Raw genomic sequence first — 26,334 nt, forward strand, 5'->3', positions numbered from 1 at the left:
AACGGTCTCACCCTCCCTGCCAAGAGGGTGGCAAAGCGGGTGGGCCAGGTCCTGGAAAGACAGCCATTCTGGAGTGTATGCGTTCCCCGCTGCTGCTGACACAAATGACCACAAAGCTGTTATCTTTCGGCTCTGGGGGTCGAAAGTCTGACATGGGTCTCACTGGGCCCAAATCAAGGGACCCTCGTGATTACTTGGGCCCATTCAGATCATCCAGGATAGTCTCATCTCAGAATCCTTAATTCATTCAAGTCTGCAAAGTCCCTTTTTGTGTGTAAGTTAACATCTTCCCAGGTCTTGAAATGAGGACATAGACCATCTTTGGGGGGGGGGTCATTCTTTTGCCTACCCCTGGCTCTGGCTCTCAACAGTCAGCCTGTGGGCACTTAGCCAGGCACTGAGCTCTTAGGCTGCAAGTCATGAGGAGCCTGGGAACCAAGGTAAGGCTTTCCTCCATGGCTCAGTCTGGGTTTGGAGGAAATCTTGCTGGCCAAGAGAAGTCCACCAAGTCCTTGCTTTGTGCCCTTGTTCTGTCCCAGGTCGCTCATAGCCCCAAATGTCTGATTTGGTCACAGATGCATGCTTTTGTCATTAACACATTCTGCAGCCCATGTGTTTCCCTGATGTGAGTGATGTTGCAGGCTGGGTTCTGGAAAAAGGACTCTGGATGGAGAGTGGTGTGCAGATTGTTTATTAAGGAATGCACCTGTAATCAACACTACGGAAGGGAAAGGAAGCAGACGGAAGTGGGCAGCGAGAGAAGCCGAACGCCAGCCACAAGCCCAGCAGCAGCCTGGGCTGACTCCCCCGGAGAGCTCTGGAGCCAGAATGATCCTTCAGAGATGTCCAAGAGTGGCAGAGAGGGCCAGGCCTTTGTACTCCCAGATTGGTCAGTCACGGGACGTGAGCTCCCAGGAACTCTCTGCACTTGAGACAATTCTGGGAGGGTCAGAGGGCTAAAGGCTCCATGCTGCCAACGCTCCCAGCCGCTAGAGCGACCGGTCCTGCCCTGAAAGGGATCTGGGCAGCACATGCCAGTGCTCACTGTGGCCCACGCCCTTGTGCGTCTCAGACGCATTTCTTCACATTCTGTTTGGGAAGCAGCTCCTTCAAGATTCCGGTGGGCCTCTTTTCCTGGAGGAAACTGAAAACAAGATTGGTAGGGTGCTTTACAGCTCCTGCCTCTGTTGCTGGTCCCAAGGCCACAGAGGAGGGGCACTACCTCCCTCGGCACCATCCATTCCTCTCTCCCTCACCTCAGCCAGCACGTCTGCTGCTCTCACGCCTTCGCTGACCCAGAAGTACGCACCCTCGGCTACCCACCCTTCATAGGCTGGGGTTGCTGCACTTGTTCCTTTTCCAACAAAACTGAGCAAGGGAGTTCCAAGGGGTCACCCACATGGATCCCCCCATTCCTCTCGTCCCCAGTGCATAATCCACTCCTTCTGATCAGAGTCAACTACCACCATCAGGATGGGGACTCTCTTCCTGCTTGCTGGTCACTTTGTCGTGTCTTGATGAAATGGCAGCTTGTAATCCGATGCGTCTGATGGTGCTCCTGGGCAGAAATCTGCCTCTGGAAACCAAGATGCCTCAACCTACAGAGCTCGAAACGAGGCTATGGGAAGTATGGATGCTCCAGGTAGGTCACTGGGAGTTCCTGGAACCAGCTCTTGGTTCCCAGACCTGTGCGTTCTTCCCACTGGGAACATGGCACCACATAAAGGTGCTGGATCCCACATGTACCCTACATCCTGGGGGATGGCATCCCATTCCTGTAAAGCAGTATCTCCAAGGGGCCAATATTCCCATAACAGGCCATAACAAGTCGCCATCAGGGGCTCGATGTGGATAGGAGTCCATGGCCACAGGCCCACTCCTGCCTTTTTGCCGTGAAGAGGATCTCTAGAGCTTACATGATACGTGACACCCCCCATGCTGTGCATCACACACTCCCCAAACACGTAGCGGTGGTTCTGTTGTTGGGAAAGGTAAATCGATACCCAGGGTGTCTATTTCTGTCAGGATGCATTACTGGCCCTTTCAGAGTAAAAGGGGTCCAATGTAGTCAGTACGCAACCAAGTCTCCTTGAGGGATTAGGTCGGGTCAGAGACTCGGCTTGTGTCTCTGTGAACAGCAGATTGGACATTTGGTGGCATCAGTAGATACCTCAGCTTTGGTAAGTGGAAGCCTGGGTCACTGGGCCTGTTCACAGCCTTCATCCCTGCCACCACGGTGTCAGCACTGGGAGGATCAAGAGCCTGGCTGCATCCTTCTGTCCCCCTGGAGGCTCAGTGCCTCTCCTGGGGTGAATGCTCTGCAGTTAACACTACAGGTCACGTGAGTCTCCTCACACTCTGCCTACTGTTCCCGTATGCCCATCCACATGCCTCCTCCAGACCCTGTCCCTCATCTGCCAATCGTCTTCCTTCCAGGATCTTGAAGCCAGACAAGCCACTTGTCACTGCCCGTGAGTCCATATCTATTCTGATTTTGGCCTACTTTTCTTTCCACCCAAAATGGACAACCAGGTGTTCTGCCCCAACTTCTGCCCATTGGGAGGTTTTCCCCTCCTTACTTGCATGTTGGTTAGATATGTAACATGGTGCCTCCAAAATCTAAAGAGGCTTTTTTCTCCGCATAGCAGGCTCTGTTTTCTCCACATAGCAGGTGCAGTAATTTGTCCTTTACTTTGGATGGGGGGCCCTGGATGCCTCTCATTACTGAACCCCTTCAAAATGTCACTGATGTGGCATGCCCTGAGTCTTTGTGGGGTTTCTCTCCCATCTTCTGGAATGCATGTATTTTACCTGGGCCTTCCATGTGCTAGCCACTTCTTGCTCATCCAGTTTGATTAGGATCAGATCATCGTGCAGTGGATTACTGTGATGTTCTGTAGAACTCCTAGATGGTCCAGAGCTCTTCAGACTATCTTATGACAGGGCAGAAGGTCAGCATTGGTCCAAAGGCAAGACTGCAAATGTATACATTATTTGTTTCATGTGACTGCAAAGGGCCTCTTTCTTCATAGGAAATGTCAAAGGCAAGACTGCAAATGTATACATTATTTGTTTCATGTGACTGCAAAGGGCCTCTTTCTTCATAGGAAATGTCTTGCTAAATCAGTATCTGTATACCATGGGCCTCAGCACAAGTGAACATGTCCTAGCAAAGACAGAACATCTGGCAGGGCAGACTGCAGTCAGGACTAATACTCAGTTGAGTTCCGAGGAGTCTGCTCTCGGGGCGCCTGGGTGGCTTAGTCGTTAAGCGTCTGCCTTCGGCTCAGGTCATGATCCCAGGGTCCTGGGATCGAGCCCCACGTGGGGCTCCCTGCTCCGCAGAAAGCCTGCTTCTCCCTCTGCCACTCCCCCCTGCTTGTGTTCCCTCTCTCGCTGTGTCTCTGTCAAATAAATAAAAAATAAAAACAAAAAAAATAAATAAATTAGAGGAGTCTGCTCTCATTTGCCAGGATCCACCAGGATTTTTCAAGGGCTAGACTAGTATATTAAATGGAGAAATGATGGGACCACTATCTGCATTCTTTTGATATTTAACAGTGGCACAAATTTCTGCCATCCCTCTGAAACAGGATACTGTTTTAAGATAACCATCTTGGCTGAGGGAGTGGGGGAGCAGTTTCAGAGGCTTCCACTTGGCTTTCCCACTAGGATAGCTCTGACCTCACAGGCTCCGGACACTAAAGTAGGTCTATTCTGTTTATACACTTGGCCATGAGAGAAATGGCCACTGGGCAGATCTGTGAAGCGAGTAACCCATGGTGACTTGGATCCTGACCGGGACATTACTACTTGGTCCTCATATGCTCCACTCCAGTGGGGGTACCACAGTGGTGCTTTATGTGCCTGGAAAACAATGTGGGCTTGGATCCCGTGTCCAAGAGTCCTTGAGATGTGAGGTATTCCTCTTCCCCTGGTGCGCTGTCAGCTGAATGAATGTCTATCTGAAGGTGTCTTTGGGGAAGGACCCGGGGAAACTTACCATGGCGTTACAGTCCCCTCCCCTCTCAGAGAGCTGGTTATCGTCTTCGTTCAACAGATTCTGGGCCTGAAACTGACTCAGATATGGAAGTTGGGCAAAGGAATGTGAATTTGTATTGGGGCAACTCTCCTTCACCTCTTGATTTCTTTTAGCAGTACAGACTGAGTAGCTCCCTTGTTGGCTGTCCATCTATTTTGCCCTAGGGATCCCTTGTTTTGATACCCATCCTCGTATCTATGGGTCAACAGCATCCCTCCCTCCACACCTTGGGGATCGCCACATATTACAGCAACTGTTCACCTGGCTTCTAGCAGTTCCATGCTGTCACGTGGCCTCTCTTGCTTTGGAAGTCCATAATCCTAACTGCCATCAGTGGGCTGAGTTCTCTAATGCCCTTTCCGACCATCAGGTCTGGCTGGATTTTAGGGCTGCCGGGACTCCTTTCATTAGGGCACCCTCCCATCTCCTGAGGTCCTTGTTAGTGTGTTAAATACATCCTGAACCCTAGGAGACTGCTCCCAAATTGATCAGCTTTCTTTTAAGCAGGATATATTCCAATCCCTTTGATGGAGCATCCCAAAATCCCATCCCATCAAGTCGCCTGCCTTCTGCTGGTACACATGGGCTAGATCTTTCCATTGCTTTGGGATGCAATACTCTCCCCAACCACTTTATCAGACTCTGAATATCCCTGGGTGACTTTCACTGTGATTTAATCCTATTATAGGCTTAGTGACCAGGAGGGTAGGCGGGGTACAAGGGGTATCAGAGGATCCTGAGGGGTACAAGGTGTTAGTCCCTATAGGAAGGAGCCTTTGTATCATCTCTAAGCTACTTTTGTGGATAGGTCATGTAAATAAAAAATAAATCTTTGCCATTTGAAGACAATGAGATTGGGGGGATGCTTGTTACTGTAGCATCACATAGTCTATCCTGACTGATACATCTTGATCGCATGCTGAAAGAAGGGAAAAGATCTTTCAAGTCTCAAGAACATAAAAAGGAACCATTTTTTTCCCAGAATAGTATGACTTTTTTTTTAAACATGTTGATTAAACAGTCATTCTGAGTACACATATGTAGATGTTAGGTAATTTTTTTCATATCTCCATGTCCTTGGTTAGTTTCACCAAATTCACTGGCTCAGGCCCCCGTTTGCTAACACAGTCACCAGCCCCAGAGGGAGACCAAGAAGAGGGCACTGAGGTGGGCCATGGGGCTGGGAATGGGAAGATTTCTGGATGAAAAGCCAACGTTAAAACTGAATTAAATAAGGGGCGCCTGGGTGGCTCAGTTGGTTAAGTGACTGCCTTCAGCTCAGGTCATGATCCCAGGGTCCCAGGATCGAGCTCCGCATTGTGCTCCCTGCTCCTCAGGGAGCCTGCTTCTCCCTCTCCCTCTGCCTGCCGCTCCCCCTGCTTGTGCTCTCTCTGTCAAACAAATAAATAAAATCTTTAAAAAAAAAACTGAATTAAATAAAAAATTCAGTTTCTCAGCCACGCTAAGCACAGCTTAAGTGCTCAACAGCCACCTAGGTCTAGTGGCGACTATACTGGACTGCACAAATAAACATTTCCATCATTCCAGAAAGTTCTGTGGGACAGTGCTAAAGGATTTAAGATTCGGCACTCCATGAAATACATTGGAAAATGCCTGAATCTTCCAGCTCATATATAAAAGAATATCAGTTTAGGTTTTCCCAAATTTGGCAGCAATCCTAATAATTTAAATGGCATAACCAACAACTTGTGGAAACTAAAAGAAACTTCTAAATCATAAAGTTCTTTCAACAACCACAAGAGAGGAAGAATTTGAATATCATTCTCTCGAGAAACTAATACAAAATTATCATAGGTAGAGATGATCAAAGTAAATGCAACCAAAAAAAAAAAAAAGAAAAAAGGAAGAAAATGAGCACTGGGTGTTATGCACAAACAATGAATCATGGAACACTACATCAAAAATTAATGATGTAATGTATGGTGATTAACATAACAATAAAAAATGACTGTGAAAAAAATGAAAAAAAAAAGACTACATGAGAAAAAAAAAAAAAAGGAAGAAAATGTATCTTAAAGGTGCCAGGCCATTAATAAAAAAAAAAAGGTGCACTTAAAGGTGCCATGCCATTAATAAAAATAGTCTTCAGTATTTTGCAATGAGTGTGATATGCCAGCTTTCAGAATTTTTAACTTACTCCTTTTAAGATTCTTTATAAATATACATTTTCATAACCTAACTCTATTTGCACTTTTATATTCCTCTTCTTATTAAGTCCTACCCCCCATTCACTCCCCCAAAAACCGTATAAGCCTTAGTTCCTATAAAGTCTTACATGCCTTGGATAGAACCATTCTCAAAAAGTAATTTTTGTTTTTAAGGCAAAGCCACTGATAGCCCCTTCCCTTATTTTCCTAATACTGAATTAAGCTGGAATAGCTCCACATCTGTACTGGGTTGAATAGTGTTCCTCCAAATTTCATATTCAACTGGAACTGTGAATGTGACCTTCTCTGGGAACAGTCTTTGCAGAGGTAATCAAGTTAAGATCCCATTGGATTACGATGGGCCCTAAATCCAATGACGGGTGTCCTTATAGAGGAAGAGGGGGACATGGACACATACACGAAGAAAGCCGTGTGATGACAGAGACCACGTAGTCAGGTTGCCACAAGCCAAGGACTGCTAGCAACCACCATGAGGTAGAGGAGGCAAGGAAGGATTCCTCCTGGGGCCTTCGGAGGAAGTGTGGCTGTGCCGATGCCCTGATTTGGGACTTCAAGTCTCCAGAACTGTGAAAGAATACCTTTCTGTTGTTTTAAGCAACCAAGTTTGTGGTAATTATGGAGCAGCCATCGGACATGAATACAATATTCTACGCGTTGAACTTGATCTAATTTCCAGTCATTGTACCCTATAACTTGGGTGTAATTACTTATTAAAGAGCATTTACAACACTGTAAGTTTTATTTACTCCAAATATCACATCTTAGATATAGAGTTTTAATGAATGAAAATCAACAGTATAAGAATACATGAAGTAAATACTGTAACATTTAAGACTGGCCTCACTTAAGCAACAAAATGCCAAAAACTGTTATTACATCTTTAGCCCTGACTTGAGCTTAAAAAATAAAAGGCCAGAAGAATAATCTACATTACATGAATGTGGTAACACATTGTCTATCTCTAAACAGATAAAAGCATAATTTTTAAGTTTATCTACATCGACTTATGGGTTCAAACCTGCTCTTCTAATTAAGAAGAGAAAAATACACATCAAATTTTTAACTGGTAAAATCATTTCACAGCTATAAAAGATGCTAATGACACCACCCTCTACTAGCAAAGAACAACTATACAAATAGAGCTTTCCAACCTACCTATTAACAATTTTTTTTCCAGAGTTCAGTGAAGTATGGGTTGGGGAGCTAGGAGATGAGTATGAGAGGAGAGCTAAACCAGTCACTGATCAGACGTTAGCGTACAAAACTTGACCAAACTATTCGAGTTAAAGGACAAGGGCCCCAGTGAAATATTTCAAATAATCCCCAAAAGTAAAAGGTAGAGATAATCCATGTTGCAAATGCCATTTTTGTCCTTAAGGGCCACATATGCCGACTCAGCCTCATGACTTAGACTCCCTCAGGGGATTCTGCTGTTACCCAGGTTCGCACTCTTTACCTGGGGGCGGCCTTATGCCAAGGAGGCTCCCTGCTGAGCTCCGCACACACAGAGGCCTGTGCCCCTGGCCCAGGCCCCACTCCTGCACAGAAGTACCTACTCGTTGGAGAGTACACCTCTCTTACAGAGGCTGTAGCCAAAAATGCTAGAATGAGCTTCTTTAATCACGTTTTTTAAATCTTCTGTGACATTTTGGCAACTTGGGGCCTCCCTGACTGTGGAGAGACTGGTCTGGTCTGGCCAGTTCTTAGAGACAACAAAGGGCCCCCCCCACCGATTACACCCTTCATGTGAAAACGAACCAATCCAGAGCCCCCACTCTCACCTGCTTCCTTTATCTCGTTCTTACACTCCAGGAGGCAGTATTCCTCTGCCCTAATCACCCAGGGTCAGCACCCCACAACTAGAGGTCAGTCAGCCCTATAGCCAAGAGCCCCCGGACATTACCCAAACTAGCCAATCCTAAAATGTTCCCTTGCCCTGCCTGGCCTTTGCTGCAAAAACACTAAGGGCTCTCCCCCAGACTTTCCCAGTGCGCCTGCTTCTGCCTCCTGAGTGGCTCTGGTGCGTCTCCCTGTGGCCTTTTGTGGTATGGCATTAGCTTTTCCATGTTGTCACTCAGTCACCTCCAGAAACTAAAATCCTGTGGGTAGATTTTATCACAACTGGTGCAGCAAGAAGGGTGACTGGTTTTGACAGAGGGACATGCCTCTTCACCACTCCTGACTCACTAAGTAGCCCCCACCGCCAGCCGCGGGCACACCTGTACTCAGGCAGCTGCCATATGCTGACACGGCGTTCCAGCCTCACTTGTAGGAGGACCTCAACGGTGTGCGTGTCTACAGTCCTCATTTACTCTTAGGTGCTGCATGGTAACCCACGTTCCCGACTTGGCACCTTGTGGGATACATAACTGGACCCATGGCTCCCACAAGATTCCCCACCCTGATATGTCTAGTTTCTGGACCGATGACCCTTCAGGGACTAGAATAACCAGCCCGACACACAAGGCAGAGGCTTTTACCAACCAGGAGCGAGGACTGACTTCCTCCAGCAGACCATGTGGGGATGTAAGCCGGTTGACTAAGCCAGCAATGACAAAGTCCGTTGGGGCTGCTCGCCTGAGTTACCTCCCTCCTCATTTTGTGAGCAACTGGTCCCATCACACAGATGCCAACTTCATCCAGACGATCTCTCTTTTAGAAAGTGTCTCTGGCAGAAGTCCAAGTGTTAGCTCCTAGCACACTACAGGGACCCATCGGTGACATGATGCTGAGCGCCCTCCTCATGGAAACCACGGCCCCCCAAAGGCTTAAAAAGTTGTTTCAAGGGGCACCTGGGTGGTTCAGTTGGTTAAGCATCTGACTCTTGGTTTCGGCTCAGGTCATGATCTCAGGGTTGTGAGATCGAACCCTGCATCGGGCCACTAGGCGTGGAGCCTGCTTAAGATTCTCCCTCTCCCTCTGCCCCTGCTCCTGCCCCCACTCACGTTCTCTGTCTTTCTAAAAATGAAAAAAAGTTACTTCGAGGGCAGATCTCTTTGTGGTCACTTGCCTTTCTGCCATTGCAATTTGTCCCCAGACCCAATGCGATATAAGAAACTCCTTCCATGGAGACCAGTAGCTCTTTGTTCAAAGTAAATTCCACCTCAATAAAAAGAGGAGAAAAAGGACGAGACAGAGAAGTCGTCTCTCCCTGCTCCCCTAGGACCTGAGGAATGTTCTCAATTCATCCAAGATGGCAAATCTCCTGGCCAGTGTGTCTGGGCACTCGTGAGTGCTGATGCCTATCAGCACGATACAAGCCTCCTTAAAACTACGTGGTCATGGGGCGCCTGGGTGGCTCAGTCGTTAAGCGTCTGCCTTCGGCTCAGGTCATGATCCCAGGGTCCTGGGATGGAGCCCCGCATCGGGCTCCCTGCTCCACAGGAAGCCTGCTTCTCCTTCTCCCACTCCCCCTGCTTGTGTTCCCTCTCTCGCTGTGTCTCTCTGTCAAATAAATAAAATCTTAAAAAAAAAAAAAAAACAACTACATGGTCACAAACTCAGGATGCTGCTGCCACTGCTCTCTTGGATGCAACAACAAATGATACCACAAAATTTCATATAACAAATTATGTAGAATAATTACATATGGAGCAAATATATAAGACTTATACACTAAAATATTTATATAACCAAGAGATTAAAAAAGTGTTCATTGGTTTTTGTGCCTCTACAACCTTGGATGTAGGTTCTAAATTAACGAACATTTTGCTAAAATGCACCAATGACAAAATGTCCTAGACTTAATCAACACGGGGTGGGGGGAGGGTGGATTATAGTTATTTATACCTGAGGATTCTGCTAAGTTTAGACACTGTAGCTCTTCTAATCTGAAAAAAAGTAACCGAATAGAAAACAGAAAGAAATATAGGTATGCCTCACTGTAACTGTAGTTTTGTCTCAATTTCCTGTAGGGAGAATACCAACTCCCCTAAAATACCCCATGTACAGATACTCTAACATAATGAATAATAAATTATAATTAATGTAAGTCTTTGTCACTTACAAATTAGACTGATAAAAATGAGACTCCGTGATCCCCCCGCCCAACACCGTTAAAACAGTTTACCTGGCCCAAAGTAAGTAAATAAGGTCCTTCAAGAATTAAAATTTATTCTACAAAACCTAATTCACAAAGGGCTGGTTATCCCAGTTGCTTCTCCATTTTTGCAGCCCAAATTTGCCTGTTCTTAAACCCAGGGAACATAAAGGTCCTTCATGGTAGATTTCTGCCATCTTGCTGTGGTGGTCCCATGCATTAGGGCCCCAATACTCAATATCCAATAGTCGTAAAATGACTAATTCTGTTCAATCAGTAACTGGTAAATATTTTGCTCTTAGAGGTTCGGCTAGTACCCTCTGCTCAGTGCCTACTGCAACAGTCTCTCAGGCACACGTCGCCTTCACCTCAAGGGGACACACCCACCTTCTCCAGGCTCCCTGTGCGCTACCTCAGCAACTTCGCCGACAAGATCTCTGCTGTACCCATCCTCTCTGGGAGCACAGGCACATCACAACGATGCCATCCTTGCTCCAAGGAGACTCATCTGACACACTCACCAAGGACACACAAGTCCAACATCTTTCAGTACTTTTTGGGTTCTGATGACCACATGGTCCTCATTTACAAGTTGTCCTTAATCTCACTGATGCTGCTACTTACAGATCAGCCCACTTACATGGGGCTCCTTCAAAAAGACCTCTGAAATCTGACCAAATTAACATCAATGGGCACTGCCCTCAGAGACTCTTTCACTCAAAAGATCTGGGCAACCCCCTCTCAGGTCACTGATGTGGCTATAAGTGGCCCAAAGGCTTTAGATGCAAGAAACTGACCCTCTCAGCCTCATGCTGTGTACCATTAAAACAACAAGTGACTGGCCACGTACCAGACTCTCCTGAAAACAGAGGCTCTCCCAGACACTGGGCTGTATCTCTGTATCCAGATGCTCCCGGGTCAAGAAAGTAGCACCCCACAAGGTCCACATGGGTACTGAGGCCTCCCTGGATATAGGATGGAGCCAAACTCGGGCTCTCTGACATAGTCCACCTACAGGAGGGGGTGGTCTCCCCTGTCCTCAGTCCCTTGCCAGATACTACTGTGTGAGAGGAGGTCACCCTCCCCAGACCCTTGGCTACCTGAGGAGCCCTTGGGATTAACTGAGTGAACAGCAGTGAAAGTTCATAGACTACATGAATGGCATTGCCCACCTTCCTAGAAATGATGGAGAGCTCAGAGGAACACTGCAACTTTCTATCTCCTAGCCAGGATGTCCCTCTAATAAAAGATGGGAGCCCAAGGGTAGGCACATTTGGCCAAACTTTAAGGCAGTCATCTTAGCACTGGATGCTCTGCTCAGCAAACAGCCCCATCTGCATACATATCACAACTGTTGCCACTGCCTAAGGTTGTCCCTGTCAGGATAAAAATCTCTGGGAATCTTGTCCCTCACAGATCTCTAAAACACAAATCAAACTCACACATATACCAGGCCCACAACATAAGCCCTTGCCAGGACACTCCTTATTCCCGTGGAGGTTACAGGCATTATGAATAGTAACCAAGATACACATGTCACTTCTCAGAATATGCAATGCTAGGCTTTTGGAAAAGGTGTTCAACAGAACTTTCGTGTCCCTGGTAGGTCCCAGACAATGAGTTTAATTGAAAAATAATGATCTCCTCAAATAACTCCTTTTCAAATTCGGGTCTAGCAAACAGACCCCTCGATGGCCCCAATCATGCCCCAGGCCTTAATGTCTCTTAATTCAGGGACTCTTGGTTGATTCACCTCTCATACAAACTTTAAAAAACTCCCCCACCAAAGTATCTGGCAAGGTGATGGGGTAGGTGGTCCCAATGCTCATCTCTCCCACAAAAACAACAAAAGCAACAAAGAAATAACTACACACCAATGGAAACAGCTCCGGGAAAGCCCTGGACTATAAAAAAGCAGCAGCAAAAACCCTGCAGAGCTCAAAACCAGAGGATGGCCACATAGAAAAGTGTAGGAAGCATTTTTACCTGCACCACCCCGACCCTCAGTCCAGAGAGACTCAGAGGGGTTGCACCCCACAGGGAAAGGAGAGCAGGGGCCCCCAACAGGGGACAGTCACAGCCTTCGCTACTGAGGACCCCAACAGTCTTTGCCAACGCTGAGCCCAGCTGACGGAGCTGCTCACAGTCACGCAGGGTCTCCTTCTTGGGGCTGGAGCAGTCCCTGTGGTGAGAGCTGCCCCCAGGCTCCTAAGTCACGGCTTTGACCCACCAGCACAGGGTTGTGCTGCCGCAGCTCTGCATCCCACCCCAGGGTTCTATCTGGGGTTCTGACCCACCATTACTAGGGCAGAGCTGCCACTGCTCTATGCTTCGTCTCCAGGCCATGGTCTGACCTGCCATCACAGGCCGAGCTGCCGCTGCTGGGTCCCAAGTCACAGCCCTGCCATGACCGTCCTCTGTGTCCTAAGTCAGTGCGTTGATTCTCCATCACAGGGGCTGGGCTGTTGTTACTACTGCTCTGTGCCCTGCCTCCAGGTCCCAAGTCCAGGCGCTGACCTGCCATCCCCAGGCCATGCCACAACAGTTCTGTGTTCCCTCTCGGGTTCCTCAGTTTGGAGCTTTCATCCAGCATAACTGGGGCCAAGCTGCTGTTACTCTGCCCCCTGCCCCCTGGGGTCAGAGCTGGAACTTTGACACACTCTCCCCAGGATGTGCTGATGCTGTCCCCCACCCCCCTGGGCCCAGGCCACTGCTGTACTCGGTCATCCTAGGGTCTGTGCCATTACTGCATACCGTGCTCCTGGGGCTCAAGTCATGCATAAGCCCCAGACCCAGGCCCTGGTTCCATGGGAGATCTGCAAATGCCAGTACCTCAGACTCGGATGTCCCAGCTGCAGCAAATGCACCTGTGCACAATGATGGTTCTGCATGCAACCCAGCCTTGGACCACAGCTCCACTGAGGATCAATGTACTGACTGGGCGTCAGGAGGGATGCTCTCAACTAGAACTTCCTTCCATGGGCAACAAAGGAGAACAGGAGGACCTCAGCAACCTTTACCACCAAGGACTGCAGTAGCCCTAGCCACCACTGCCACCGGTGAGCCCTCCACAGTCTGGGCCACCAAAGATCCCCACAGCCTTTACTGACACCGACCTCATCTAACAGACCTGCATAGAGACTATGCCACTGTACTCTCTCCAGAACAAGAAATGCACCCTACTCAGCTAGTGCCCTCACAGCCCACATTCAGGTAAAAAGCTTTCCCCATCAAACCAGTCTGAAAAGGTTGGGGGAGGTAAATTCTCCCTCAAATGCTCAGACATCAATATAAACCCACTAGAAACACAGAAAAAAAGCAAGGATACATGGCATGACAAAAAGAACACAATAACTTTCAGGCAACTGACCCAAAGAATTGGAACTCTGTGAGTTACCTGAAAAAGAATTCAAAATAATTATTTTAAGGAAGCTCAGTGAAAATCAAGAAAACACAAATCAATGAACTCAGGAAACTAATGCATGAATAATATAAAAACTTCAAAAAAAATTTGAAATCATAAAAAAGAACCACATAAAAATTCTAGAGGTGACAGATACAATAAATTAAATGAAAAATGCAACAGAGAGCTTCAATAGCAAGCTCAACTAGCCGAAGAAAGAATCTCTGAACTTAAAAACAGAGCATTGATATTATCCAATCAGAAGCCAAAAAAAGAGTGGAGGAAAGCTATGTGAGTTATGGGACACCAGCAAGCAAAAAATGTTCATACTGGGGCACCTGGGTGGCTTAGTCAGTTGAACATCTGCCTTTGGCTCGGGTCCTGATCCCAGGGTCCTGGGATCAAGCCCCACATCGGTCGGGCTCCCTGCTCAGCAGAGAGTCTGCTTCTCCCTCTCCCACTGCTCCTCCCCCCCCCCCTCCAGTTTATACTCTCTCTCTCACTCACTCTCTTTCAAATAAATAAAATCTTTTAAAAAATGTTCATATTATGAATGTCACAGAAGGAGAAGAGACAAAGAGACAGAAAATCATTTAAAGAAATAATGGAAGAAAACTTCCCAAACTGGGAGAGAGATAGGAATCATCCAGGCATATGAAGCTCAAAGGTCCTCAAACAGATTCAACTTGGAGAGATATTCACTGAGACGCATTATAAGGAAACTCTTAAAACTCAAAGATGGGATGCCTGGGTAGTTCAATCAGTTAAGCATCTGAATATTGATTTTGGCTCAGGTCATGATCTCAGGGTTGTGAGACTGAGCCCCACATCAGGCTCCATGCTCAGCAAGGAGTTTGCTTGAGATTCTCTCTCCCAGGGTGCCTGGGTGGCTCAGTTGGTTAAGCATACGATTCATGATTTTGGCTCAGGTCATGATCTCATGGGTCCTGCGATCAAGCCCCACTTAGGGCTCCACATTCAGTGGGGAGTCTGCTTGAGATTCTCTCCCTCTGCCAACTTGTGTGTGAGTACTCTCTCTCTCTTTAAAATAAATAAATCTTAAAAAAAAGATTCTCTCTCCCTTTCCCCCACACCTCTTGCTCTCTCCCCCTCCCTAAATAAATCAATAAATCAATAAACAAATCAAAGACAAAGAGAATTTTGAAAACAGCCAAAGAGAAAAAAGACTCATCACATACAGGGAAACCCCATAAGACTATGAGCAGATTTCTCTGTAGAAACCTTGCAGACCAGCAGAAAATGGGATGATATATTCAGAGTACACTAAGAAAAAAACTGCCAACCAAGAATGCTTTGCCCAGCAAAGCTGTCCTTCAGAAAGGACTTTCCCAGATACACAAAAACTGAGGGAATTCATCATCATCAGACCTGCCTTACAAGAAATGCTAAAGAAAGTTCTTCAAACTAAAACTAAAGGATGCTAATTAGTAATTGAAAACATATAAAATATAAAATTCACTGGTAAAGATAAATATATAGTCATATTCAAAATACTCTAATACTGCAATGATAGTGTGCAAATCACAAGAAAGACAACAGAAAAGATCAATGAAGAGGTTTTTTTTTAAAGATAAAATTGACAACCCATTAGCCAGACTAAGAAAAAAGTGAGATGATGCAAATACACAATAAACAAAAGAGGAGACATCACAAATGATACCACAGAAATACAAAGGATCTTATGAGACTACTGCGAGTATTTATGCCAACAAATGAGAGGACTTAGAAGAAATGGATAAATTCAAAGAAATACACAACTTACCAACACTGAATCATGAAGTAATAGAGAAGCTGAGCATGTCAATAACAAGCAGGGACACTGAATGAATAATCAAAAATTCTTAAAAGGAAAAGACTAGAACCAGATAGCTTCACTTATAAATTCTATCAATCATTTAAATAATACCAATCCTTCTCAAACCATCTCAAAAAACTGGAGAAGAGGGAACATTTCCAACCTTTTAACAAGGCTATTATTACTCTGATACAAAACCAGGTAAGGATACTATAAGAAAAGAAAATTACAGACCAATATATTTGATGAAGATAGATTCACAAAGACCTCAATTAAATACTAGTAAACCAAATTCAGGAGCACATAGAAAAGATTTACCCATGATTTACATGATTTTCATCAGGATCAAGAGGGATTTACCCCTGGGATGCAAGGAAGGTTCAACATATGCAAATCAACCAATGTGATACCCACAGAATGAAGGATCAAATGTATATGATCTTTTCAGTAATGCAGAAAAAGTATGTGACAAAATTCAACATCTTTTCATGATAAAAACTCTCAACAAATTAGGTGTAAAATGAATGTTTCTCAACATCATAAAAGCTATGTATGACAAGCCCACAGCTTACATCACACTTAACAATGAAAAGTTAAAAGCCTTTCCTCTAAGATCATGAGCAAAACAAGGATGCCCACATTCACCACTTTTATTACAGACAGTACTGGAAATCCTAGCCACATCAACTGAACAAGAAAAAGAAATAAAAGGCATTCAAACTAGACAGGAAAAAGTAAAATTATCTCTTATAAATAGAAAACACCAAAGTTCCTACCAAAAAACTGTTAGAACTCATCAATGAATTCAGTAAAGTCCCAGGATACAAAATCAATTGCATTTCTATACACTAACAAAACCTATCAGAAAGAGAAATTAAGAAAACAATTCCATTTACAATTACATCAAAAAAACAATAAAATATATAGAAATAAGTTTATCCCAGGAGATACAAGACCTGTACATTGAAAAATGTGAGACGTTGATGAAAGAAATTAAAGACACAAATAAATGGAAAGGTATCTTATGTTTTTAGATTGGAAGAATTGATATTGTTACAGTGTGCATACTACTCAAAGTGATCTACAGATTCAGTGTGGTCCCTATCAAAATTCCAATGGTATTTTTCACAGAAATAGAAAAAAAAATCCCAAAATTCATATGGAAGCACAAAAGACCCCAATATCCAAAGCAATCTTGAGAAAGATGAATAAAGTTGACAGTATCATATTTCTGATTTCAAACTACATTACAAAGTTACAGTAATTAAAATAGTGTCTTACAGGCATAAAAAGTCACATAGACCAGTAGAACAGAACAGATAGCACCAAAATAAACCCATGTAGATATGGTCAAGTAAACCTGACAAGGGTTCCAAAAAAACAAACACAATGGGAAAAAGATATCCTCTTCAATAAATGGTGTTGGGAAAACTGGATATCCACAAAAGAATGAAACTGGACAGCTATCTTATACCTATGAAAATTAACTCAAAATGAATTAAAGACTGAAACGTAAGACCTGAAAACATAAAAACGTCTAGAAGAAAATGAAGAGAAGAAACTCTTTGACATTGGTATTAGCAATGATTTCTTTTTGGATGAGATGCCCAAAGCACGGGCAAGGAAAGCTAAAATAAACAAGTAGGACCACATCAAACTAAAGTGCTTCTGTACAGCAAAGAAAATAATTAATAAATTGAAAAGACAACCTATAGAATGGAGAAAAATATTTGTAAACCATATAGGAAATGAAATGAACTCACATAAGGAATGAAATTTGTATTTTGAAGAAATATCTGCACTCCCATGTTCACTGCAACTTATTCACAAGAGCCAAGATACGGAAACAACCTAAATGTGTTTCAGTGGGTGACTGGATAAAGAAAATCTGATACACACACATACACACACACACACACACGAGTATTATTCTGCCTTAAAAAGAAGGAAATCTTGTCATTTGTGACAACAGGGATGAATTATGCTAAGTGAAATAAACCAGACACAGAAAGACAAATACTGTATGGTATCACTATATATGGAAACTTAAAAAAAAAAAAAAAGCTGATTTGATAGAAATAAGGAATAGAATGGTGGTTGTTAGGGGCTGGAGAGAAGGGGAAATGGGAGGATGTAGGTCAAAGGGTTCAAACTTTCAACTATAAAAGTTCTGAGGATTTAATGTATAGCACAGGGACTAGAGTTAATTATATAGTATTGTGTTCTTGAAAGCAGCTGAGAGTACATCTTAAGCATTCTCATCACACACATACTATGTGAAATGACAGATGTGTTAATTATCTCAATGTACATGTGTATCAAATCATCATGCTGTACACTCAGAATGTATGTAATTATATTTATCCATTTTTAATAAAGCGGAAAAAAGTTTTCTAACTGCACTTTCCTCTATTTAAAGGGGGTATGTGTTCAGATGGCTAACAGACACAAGAAAATATGCTCAAGATCACTCATCTCAGAGAAATACAAATCAAAAACCACAATGAGATACCATCTCAACCTGTCAGGATGTCTAAAATTAACAACACAAGAAACAATAAGTATTGGTGAGGATGCAGAGAAAGGGAACCCTCTTGCACTGTTGGTGGGAATGCAAACTGGAGAACAGTATGGAGGTTCCTCAAACAGTTGAAAATAGAGCTACCATACGATCCAGCAATTGCACTACTGGGTATTTACCACAAAGATACAAATGTAGGGATCCGAAGGGGTACGTGCACCCCAATGTTTATAGCAGCAATGTCCACAATAGCCAAACTGTGGAAAGAGCCAAGATGTCCATCGAGAGATGAATGGATAAAGAAGATGTGGTATATATACGCAATGGAATATTATGCAGCCATCAAAAGGAATGAGATCTTGCCATTTGCAACGATGTGGATGGAACTGGAGGGTGTTATGCTGAGTGAAATAAGTCAATCAGAGAAAGACATGTATCATATGACCTCACTGATATGAGGAATTCTTAATCTCAGGAAAAAAACTGAGGGTTGCTGGAGTGGTGGGGGGTGAGAGGGATTAGGTGGCTGGGTGATAGACATTGGGGAGGGTATGTGCTACGGTGAGCGCTGTGAATTATACAAGACTGATGAATCACGGATCTGTACCTCTGAAACAAATAATGCAATATATGTTAAGAAAAAAAAAGAAGAAGATAGCAGGAGGGGAAGAATGAAGGGGAGTAAGTCGGAGGGGGAGACAAACCATGAGAGACGATGGACTCTGAAAAACAAATGAGGGTTCTAGAGGGGAGGAGGGTAGGGGGATGGGTTAGCCTGGTGATGGGTATTAACGAGGGCACATTCTGCGTGGAGCACTGGGTGTTATGCACAAACAATGAATCATGGAACACTACATCAAAAACTAATGATGTAATATATGGTGATTAACATAACAATAAAAAATTACTAAAAAAAAAAAGTTAAAAATAGAGCTACCTTACAATCCAGCAATTGCACTACCAGGATTTACCCACAGGATACAAAAATACAGATTCAAAGGGGTACATGCATTGCAATGTTTATAGCAGCATTATCTACAATAGCCAAACTATGGAGAGAGCCCAAACGTCCATCGACTGATGAATGGATGAAAAAGATGTGGTGTGTATACACACACACACACACACACACACACACACACACACACACACACACACAATGGAATACTATTCAGCCATCAAAAAGAATGTCATTTGCAGTGACACGGATGGAGCTAGAGTGTACTATGTTAAGTGAAATAAGTCACTCAGAGAAAGACAAATACCATATGATTTCACTCATGTGGAATTTAAGAAAGAAAAAAGATGAATATACGGGAAGGGGGAAAAGAAAAGAGGAGGGAAACAGCCATAAGAAACTCTTAACAACAAAGAACAAACTGAGGGTTGATGGAGGCAGGTGGGTAGGGGATGGGCTAGATGGGTGATGGGTACTAAGGAGGGCACTTGTGATGAGCACTGGGTATTGTACGTAAGTGATAAATCACTGGATTCTACTCTAGAAACCAATACTGCACTGCATGTTAACTACCTAAAATTTAAATTAAAAAAATAAAGGGGGATATGTGTTGCCTTCATGTATATTAAAAACTCATTATATGTTAGTCCCTTTAACAAGGTTTTCCCCTGTCTTTATAAATTTTTCTATTTTGCCCCCATCCCACAAGGGGCCAGATTGAGGGCACATACTTTCTTGGGACCCATTAATCAAAGACATTCCCACAGGCCAGGCAGCTGCTCAACTGATAAGAGACCCAAGTGAACCTAAACCAAAAATCAAAAACAAAAACTCTGCCAGGTGTAGCTGCCCACTGTTCTACTGACTGTTGGTCTTATTACTGCTGGTCTGGTTGCTTTCACTGGTTTGCAAACACCTCAAATAAATCACTGTTTCAAGCAAACATAGCAAACATTGAGACCCACATCAACCTGAGTGGGTACCCACTTAAAATGAATACCCCACATCCCACACCCTAGACAACATCACTCTGGCCCAGAAGCTCATTGCTCAGATGACATCTCCCAGACCAGGGGATTGCCACTGGAGACAACTCTATTTTGGACACTAGAATTTATGCCCATAGACTGCCTTTGTTAAGTCACAAATTGGACACAGGACATTTTTACTTCTCTTCCTTAAATATTAGGGATTCTATTATGTTTCTGAGCTTGCTGCCTGTTTCGCACATAACCCTGGTATATTCCTTGCTCTCTGCCAAAACATATACCCCTACGCTCCCATGCCTAAAGTGAAGTCTGATGGAGGTTACTATCTGTAAAGTATTCCAAAAATGAATGGTGATTATTGCTTTCCCCAGGAAGCACCTGCCTTCTCTCAGTCAACCCCTCAAGTCTCTGGGAGAGGACCGCTCACTCACTCTCCTTCTACTGCCCTCTCCAGCTTTCCACCAGAACCTCCTACCCCATGTCTCTAGTCATAACACTCCTTTCCCTTGGTTACACACACTTACTGCTTAATTGTTAATGTATTTATTAAATTATCATATGCTCCAATAGCATAACTGCCGGACCTGCCATCTTGACTCGAGAAATAGATCAAGATATTATTATCATACTCATACTTTTCATACTCTTTACAACTCTGCTAAGACAGTGTTGAAGACCCCCCCCCCCCAAGACTCCAGATCTATGATCCTGGCTAATACACATAAATGGGAACCTTAGTTATGGGCCAGCCTCAAGGACTCCTTACACCTCTGCCTGTGCTGCTCCTTCCTACTCTTATAACATAACACTTTGGAGGACATTAGGGGAAGGAAGGGAAAACTGAATGGGGGGAAATCGGAGGGGGAGACGAACCATGAGAGACTATGGACTCTGAGAAACAAACTGAGGGTTCTAGAGGGGAGGGGGGTGGGGGGATGGGTTAGCCCAGTGATGGATATTAAGGAGGGCACCTGTTGCAATGAACACTGGGTGTTATACGCAAACAATGAATCGTGGAACACTACATCAAAAGTTAATGAAGTGCTGTATGGTGACTAACATAACATAATAATAAAAAAAAATTTTGGTGCTGTTCAAGGAAACGTATGCCTTACTCTTTAATGTCTCCATTATTATCACCCCAAAGTTTCCTTACTGTGATGTCAAAACATGAGAGGACAATCATCAATCATGTGTTAAAAAAGACTTTATGATATTTTGACATCTTGGGGGCCTCACTGGGCTGGTCAGTCAGAGGCAGCAAAGGGTCCATGAGGAAGCATAACTTTCATATGAGAACCAACCAATCCAGAGCCCACACTCTGAGCCACCTCCTTTGTCTGGCTCTTAACAGTCCATGAAAAAAGAGTCCTCGGCCTTACTCACCCAGGGCACAATACAAGAGAAGATCCCACCCGTATAGCCCAAAACCCACCACCACCCAAACTAGACAATCCCAAGCTGTTTCCCCTGCCCTGCCTGGTGTTTCCCACAGAAACACAATAAAGGCTCTCCCCCACACTCCTGCTTCTGCCTTCTGGCTCTGGTGCTTCCCCATGTGGCCCTGAGTGCATGCCTCTCATTTCTAGTGGAAATATGAGTAACAATAAATTTTTCTTTCAGTGGCATGGACCTCTCTGCATTGTCACCCAGCCACTTAGAAATTAAGTCTTGGGCACAAATCAGAGCTATGTCCCCAACTAGTCTATCTGCAGTGGGGGCAAATGAATTTTTTCAATAATTTATGCTACTGCAATATTCTAATACTCAATATGCTAATATTCACCTAAAAGCAGGTCCACTACTAAAAGCTACTTGTCAGGATTCAGCAGACTTGGTAATTTTTTTTTTAGCAGTTGAGAGGCCAAAGTTAAGGTGAAGTTAAGGGGAGGAGTTGCAAAGGTGGAAATACCTCCTATGAGTCAGAAAGCAATGGCTCAGAATGAAGCATTAGCCCCATTAGGGACGAGGTGATACTGGGCAACAATCAGGGTTCAATTTTTCCCATATGGCTGGCACAGCTCACCCTACTCATTCAGATCTAGCCTCCCTGGCTTTTTAGTTTCGATGAGACACAGAATCAGAACAGGGTCTTCTCATAAGGGCAGAGCTACAGAGAAAGAGCTTCTTTCTGCAAGCTGCCACTGCTATCCATGTTGAGAATGGGAGATGGGGACCTTTCTACCCTATTCCATGGGAGTATTTAGGAAAAATAAAACCTCATGCCTTAAACAAAACTCACCCAACATTTATTTTCCCTCCTAATGCTCCATCTTTCTTCTTTGTATCTGTCACAATATTTGATAGGTAGCAGCTAAATTTTAAAGAGTGGTACCTATCAAAGTAATTTAACATAAAAGGGGAAAGGAAGAAGAAACAGATGAGTACTTTTTAAAAGCAATTTAAAAATCATAATGACTTCTATGTAATACAGCTAGTCCAGGCAATGGAGTATTTTTGTGATTATAACAACTACCAATTTTCAAATAATTTTATGACAAAATGATACTATCATAGTTCGTGGTAATTCTACCATCTATAATTTTGTTCCTTGACGATTCAAAAGTCCTGTAGTAAGACTTGATATATGTTAATAGTTGAGATACAACTTACTAAACACTTTTGGTGCTTTTTGGTTTGGGAGATGGGGGGGCAGTGATGCTTAAGAGAAGAAAGGACATCTTTGTGGTTATAAAAATGGGATAACACTCCAAAAGTTGGCACATGAATTGGTTATGAACCACTTATGTGGTTGCATGGAAAAATCTTAAAATTTTACATTTTTTTAAATTTGGAACTTTAAAAAGTATTCTAACTTTCAATTTTGAAGATGAGGACACATAGGGAATGTGATATCCTAAAAATCTCATGAGCTTTCAGAACACTGCCCATCAGGATAACAGTTGTATTTCAGAGATGTAGGCAGGGATGGAATTACGAGTCAAGCCACTTAGGAGAGTGAAATGAAAAAACACCTAACAGAGTTTACAGAATGTGCCTCAAGTACTATACTTAAAGAAGAAAAATTACTCCCCCCACACTCTTATTATTACTCTAAGTAGATTCTGTTTTTATTCTGATGTAACTAGACCATTAGTGTTGGAACATTTTCAGTAAAATTAAACTTGAATGTTCTGACTCTGAATGAGACCTTGTTTTCTGAGAAATATTAGAAATGACATCTCCATGATAGAAAAGAGGTATGTGGGGGTGGAGCTGTTCCACTGCTTTAGCTAAATTTGTAGCAAATTTGTAGCAAACTGGAGTTTATGTTTCCTTAAGTTTGTAAAGGGAAGCTTCCCTCATAATATGACTTGAGATATTATTTCCCTGGTCCAACTTCCTGATAAAGAATGTCATCTCAGGGGCGCCTGGGTGGCTCAGTCAGTGAAGCATCTGCCTGCAGTTCAGGTGATGATCCTGGGGTCCTGGGATCAAGTCCCACGTCGGTCCCACGTCGGGCTCTCTGCTAAGTGGGGGTCTGCTTCTCCCTCTCCCTCCCTGCCCCCCACACTGCTTGTGCTCTCTCGAGCGTGTGCTCTCTTCTTCTCTAATAAACAAATAAGATCTTAAAAGAAAAAAAAAAGAATATCATCTAAGTGCTCAGGAAGTGCCCATCTGATCCTGCTCTGCTCTAGGCAGAGGTGAGATGCTGGACAGAGCCTGAAGTGGTCACAGTCCATTCCCTTGGGTGTCAAAAGACAGACAACCGAAACTTTTGCTGTTCTAGCTACATCATTACTGCCAAACAGGCTTTTACACAAGAACACTTGGAAAGAGCTGACAACTGAGAAAAAAGCAGACAGAATCAGGAAAAGATAAGTTAGTGGTTCTGGTCAGAGATCTGTGCCAGTAATGACATTTCAGGAGTAAGGCTGAGAAAGCAACAACATCTGATGTACAGTCAAGCCCTGGTACGCTGAGCACAGGGACTTAACTTCAGGAAGGCTCCTGGGGAAACTGTGAACACACTGTGGTTATTTTACATACTCTCAGGTGGAAACAGCAATGATATGGTTTTAAGGTAGGAAAAATTCTCCAAAAGAGAAAGAAAGAGAATGGTCAGTGCATACCCATGTCCATGAACCATTCCCAAGAAAGGTCCTCTGGCATACTAGACAGTTTTGTTTTCTTTTAGATGATCAGGTTAAGATACAATGCCTAAGAAGGTTGGATACTATCATTAACACATGAATCAATAAAATATTTTAGAAATCATTTGGCGAAACTGCCTTTAAACCATGTTCAAGATGAGATTTGAGATTTGCAGGAAGTGAGGCACTAGAAACATCTTATTGGAAATACTTTCACATTTTCACTTTATGACTAAGTTATATAAGAATAATATTTTCTCACTCCCATAATGAAACTGAGCTTTAGCTATTGAAAACTTCTACAATTAAAATGAAACACAATTATAAAGTCTTTCTAATAAAATGCTTGATGGATTGATAAACAACCAACTTTTGACATTATGAAATATATTTGTTAAAACTCAAATGTCATACACCTTGAATAAATACAGCAAAACTTAGAAAGCTGTGCTTTATTCCCTGGCCTGGTTCTCATCATCTTTCCATTCTATCTACAGCATAGACCAAGTAGCCTACTCAATGCACTAGCTGGTTAGGCCAGTGAGAACAATTCAGTATCTCAGGTTCAAATGGTTATTCCGATTAATACTACCAACATGCATCCGAGGCTGAAGTTGTCATGTATTGTTCTTTAATAGATAACACCAGGTCTGATCACTTCTGAAACCTCTTTTCAAAAGACACAAAGAAAAGTTTTAGGTTGAACATGGAGGAAAAACTTGCTGACTATTTACATCCCATCCCCACCTCCGGCTTCTTGCATATTGTCCTGGTATGTTTTCCTGGAATAGATAGATGCCCATTCCATAGCAGCTTTTTCATGTCTTCATATATGAGTGGATGGATGGTGAACTCAAATTACTGATGGGCCTAATTTCCAATGCAAATCCTAGTAGCAAGAGGACAATTTCCTAAACGCTTAGTACCCACCAAATAACAAGACAGGGTTATGTTTTCAAGGAATTTTTTGCACTAGTTTGGTTGTATGTTGACATACCAATGCATGTAGAGTTTTAGCTAACTTTTGCTCACTCTTTCTTGAGTGTGTAGGAATATATATCCTCAAGTCACCTATACTGTTCTCAGATTTTTCTATATCCAGGGTACACCTTTGTGTATTCTGACGTTCATTTGATTACAACATGCAATGTACAATATCTGAACTACCGCCGGACACAAAACACAGTTCTATCGAGCAGCTACAGCTTCTTGGGTGACGACTAATTTGGGCTCCTGCACTGGACCACAGTTTGATTCCCCAACTTCACAGACAACTTCACAGTGACACACAAAGCCTAAGCACATTTTCAGTTAGCCTGTGTTCTGAGAAATCTGCTTCCAGATAAAAATGTGGTTTCCCCTTCCTGTCTAGCCACCAAAGCATGCTATTTCCATCTGGTACAGGAAGACACTTCACTGGGGAAAGGGTACTTCTTTCTTGCAAAACCTAAACCACTTGTCAACCATCTGTGGTGTTCCCTGCTGTCAGTGAACTACACCCTAGAGCCTCTGCTTCTGAGAGATTCTCTTAGGTTCTTTTCCAACCATGGGCTCCATTCAAACTTCAGACTCATCTTGCACAGAGTCAGGTTCCGTGAGGCACAGACCTTTAACATTTGAGTAGGAGTCAATGTTTGCTAAGTGTTCCATTTTGTAACCCTATCAACGAGCATTTTACAAAGCATGATGAATGGGATGATATTCTCCATGCCTAGCACTCTTCACAAAAGTACAAGGGCTTCCAGAAACCTTGAGAGAGAGAGAAAATTAATTATTTCTCTCCCTGCTATTAACCAGCTCCTGCCGACTATTCATCTTACGCGTGATGATGACTAATATTCGCCGAATGGCAAGCAGACGCTCTTTAAGGGAGATCATGCCAAGAATAGCCAGCTGAGCCTTGCGTTCCAATGGCAACACCGCCAGGATCCACCAGGACCATGCGGGGCCACTAGGGTTACTCTGCAAAAGAAATGAAAGCAAATCAAAATTATCACCTAAAATACAAGTCTCTTCCCCCAATACTGTCCTTCTGTTTCACCAGTAAGGCAGGAGCAAGAATTAAATGCTACCTTCTATTTTAGGTCTACTTCCCATCCATTCAGCCCTTGACATACAAAGTTTGCTTTCCTGCTACACATTTAAATGTGGAAGAACTCACAAAACAAAGAGCTTGCAAAGAGAAGCATATTCCACAGAGAAATTTCATGAATTACTTGCTTCTGTTCTCTCAAAGCTTTAGTTGGGAGTACATAGCTATTGGATGAAAGGACCATAATTTTT

The 26,334-nt window shown here is 43.5% G+C and overlaps 1 protein-coding gene across 1 annotated transcript in view; it reads right to left on the minus strand.

The window, feature by feature from the left end:
* Positions 1–18,926: 18,926 nt before the first annotated feature.
* LONRF2 (LON peptidase N-terminal domain and ring finger 2) overlaps positions 18,927–26,334 on the minus strand; it is a 44,917-nt gene continuing 37,509 nt past the window's right edge. The window contains exon 12 of the mRNA XM_073897855.1: positions 18,927–26,013. Coding sequence (XP_073753956.1) covers positions 25,819–26,013 — 195 coding nt within the window. The 3' untranslated portion in view covers positions 18,927–25,818. The remainder of the gene's footprint in view (positions 26,014–26,334) is intronic.

Source organism: Callorhinus ursinus, unplaced genomic scaffold (assembly GCF_003265705.2).
Source record: "Callorhinus ursinus isolate GAN/ISIS: 27379988/994484 unplaced genomic scaffold, GSC_fseal_2.0 scaffold10, whole genome shotgun sequence".
NCBI classification, from domain to species: domain Eukaryota; kingdom Metazoa; phylum Chordata; class Mammalia; order Carnivora; family Otariidae; genus Callorhinus; species Callorhinus ursinus.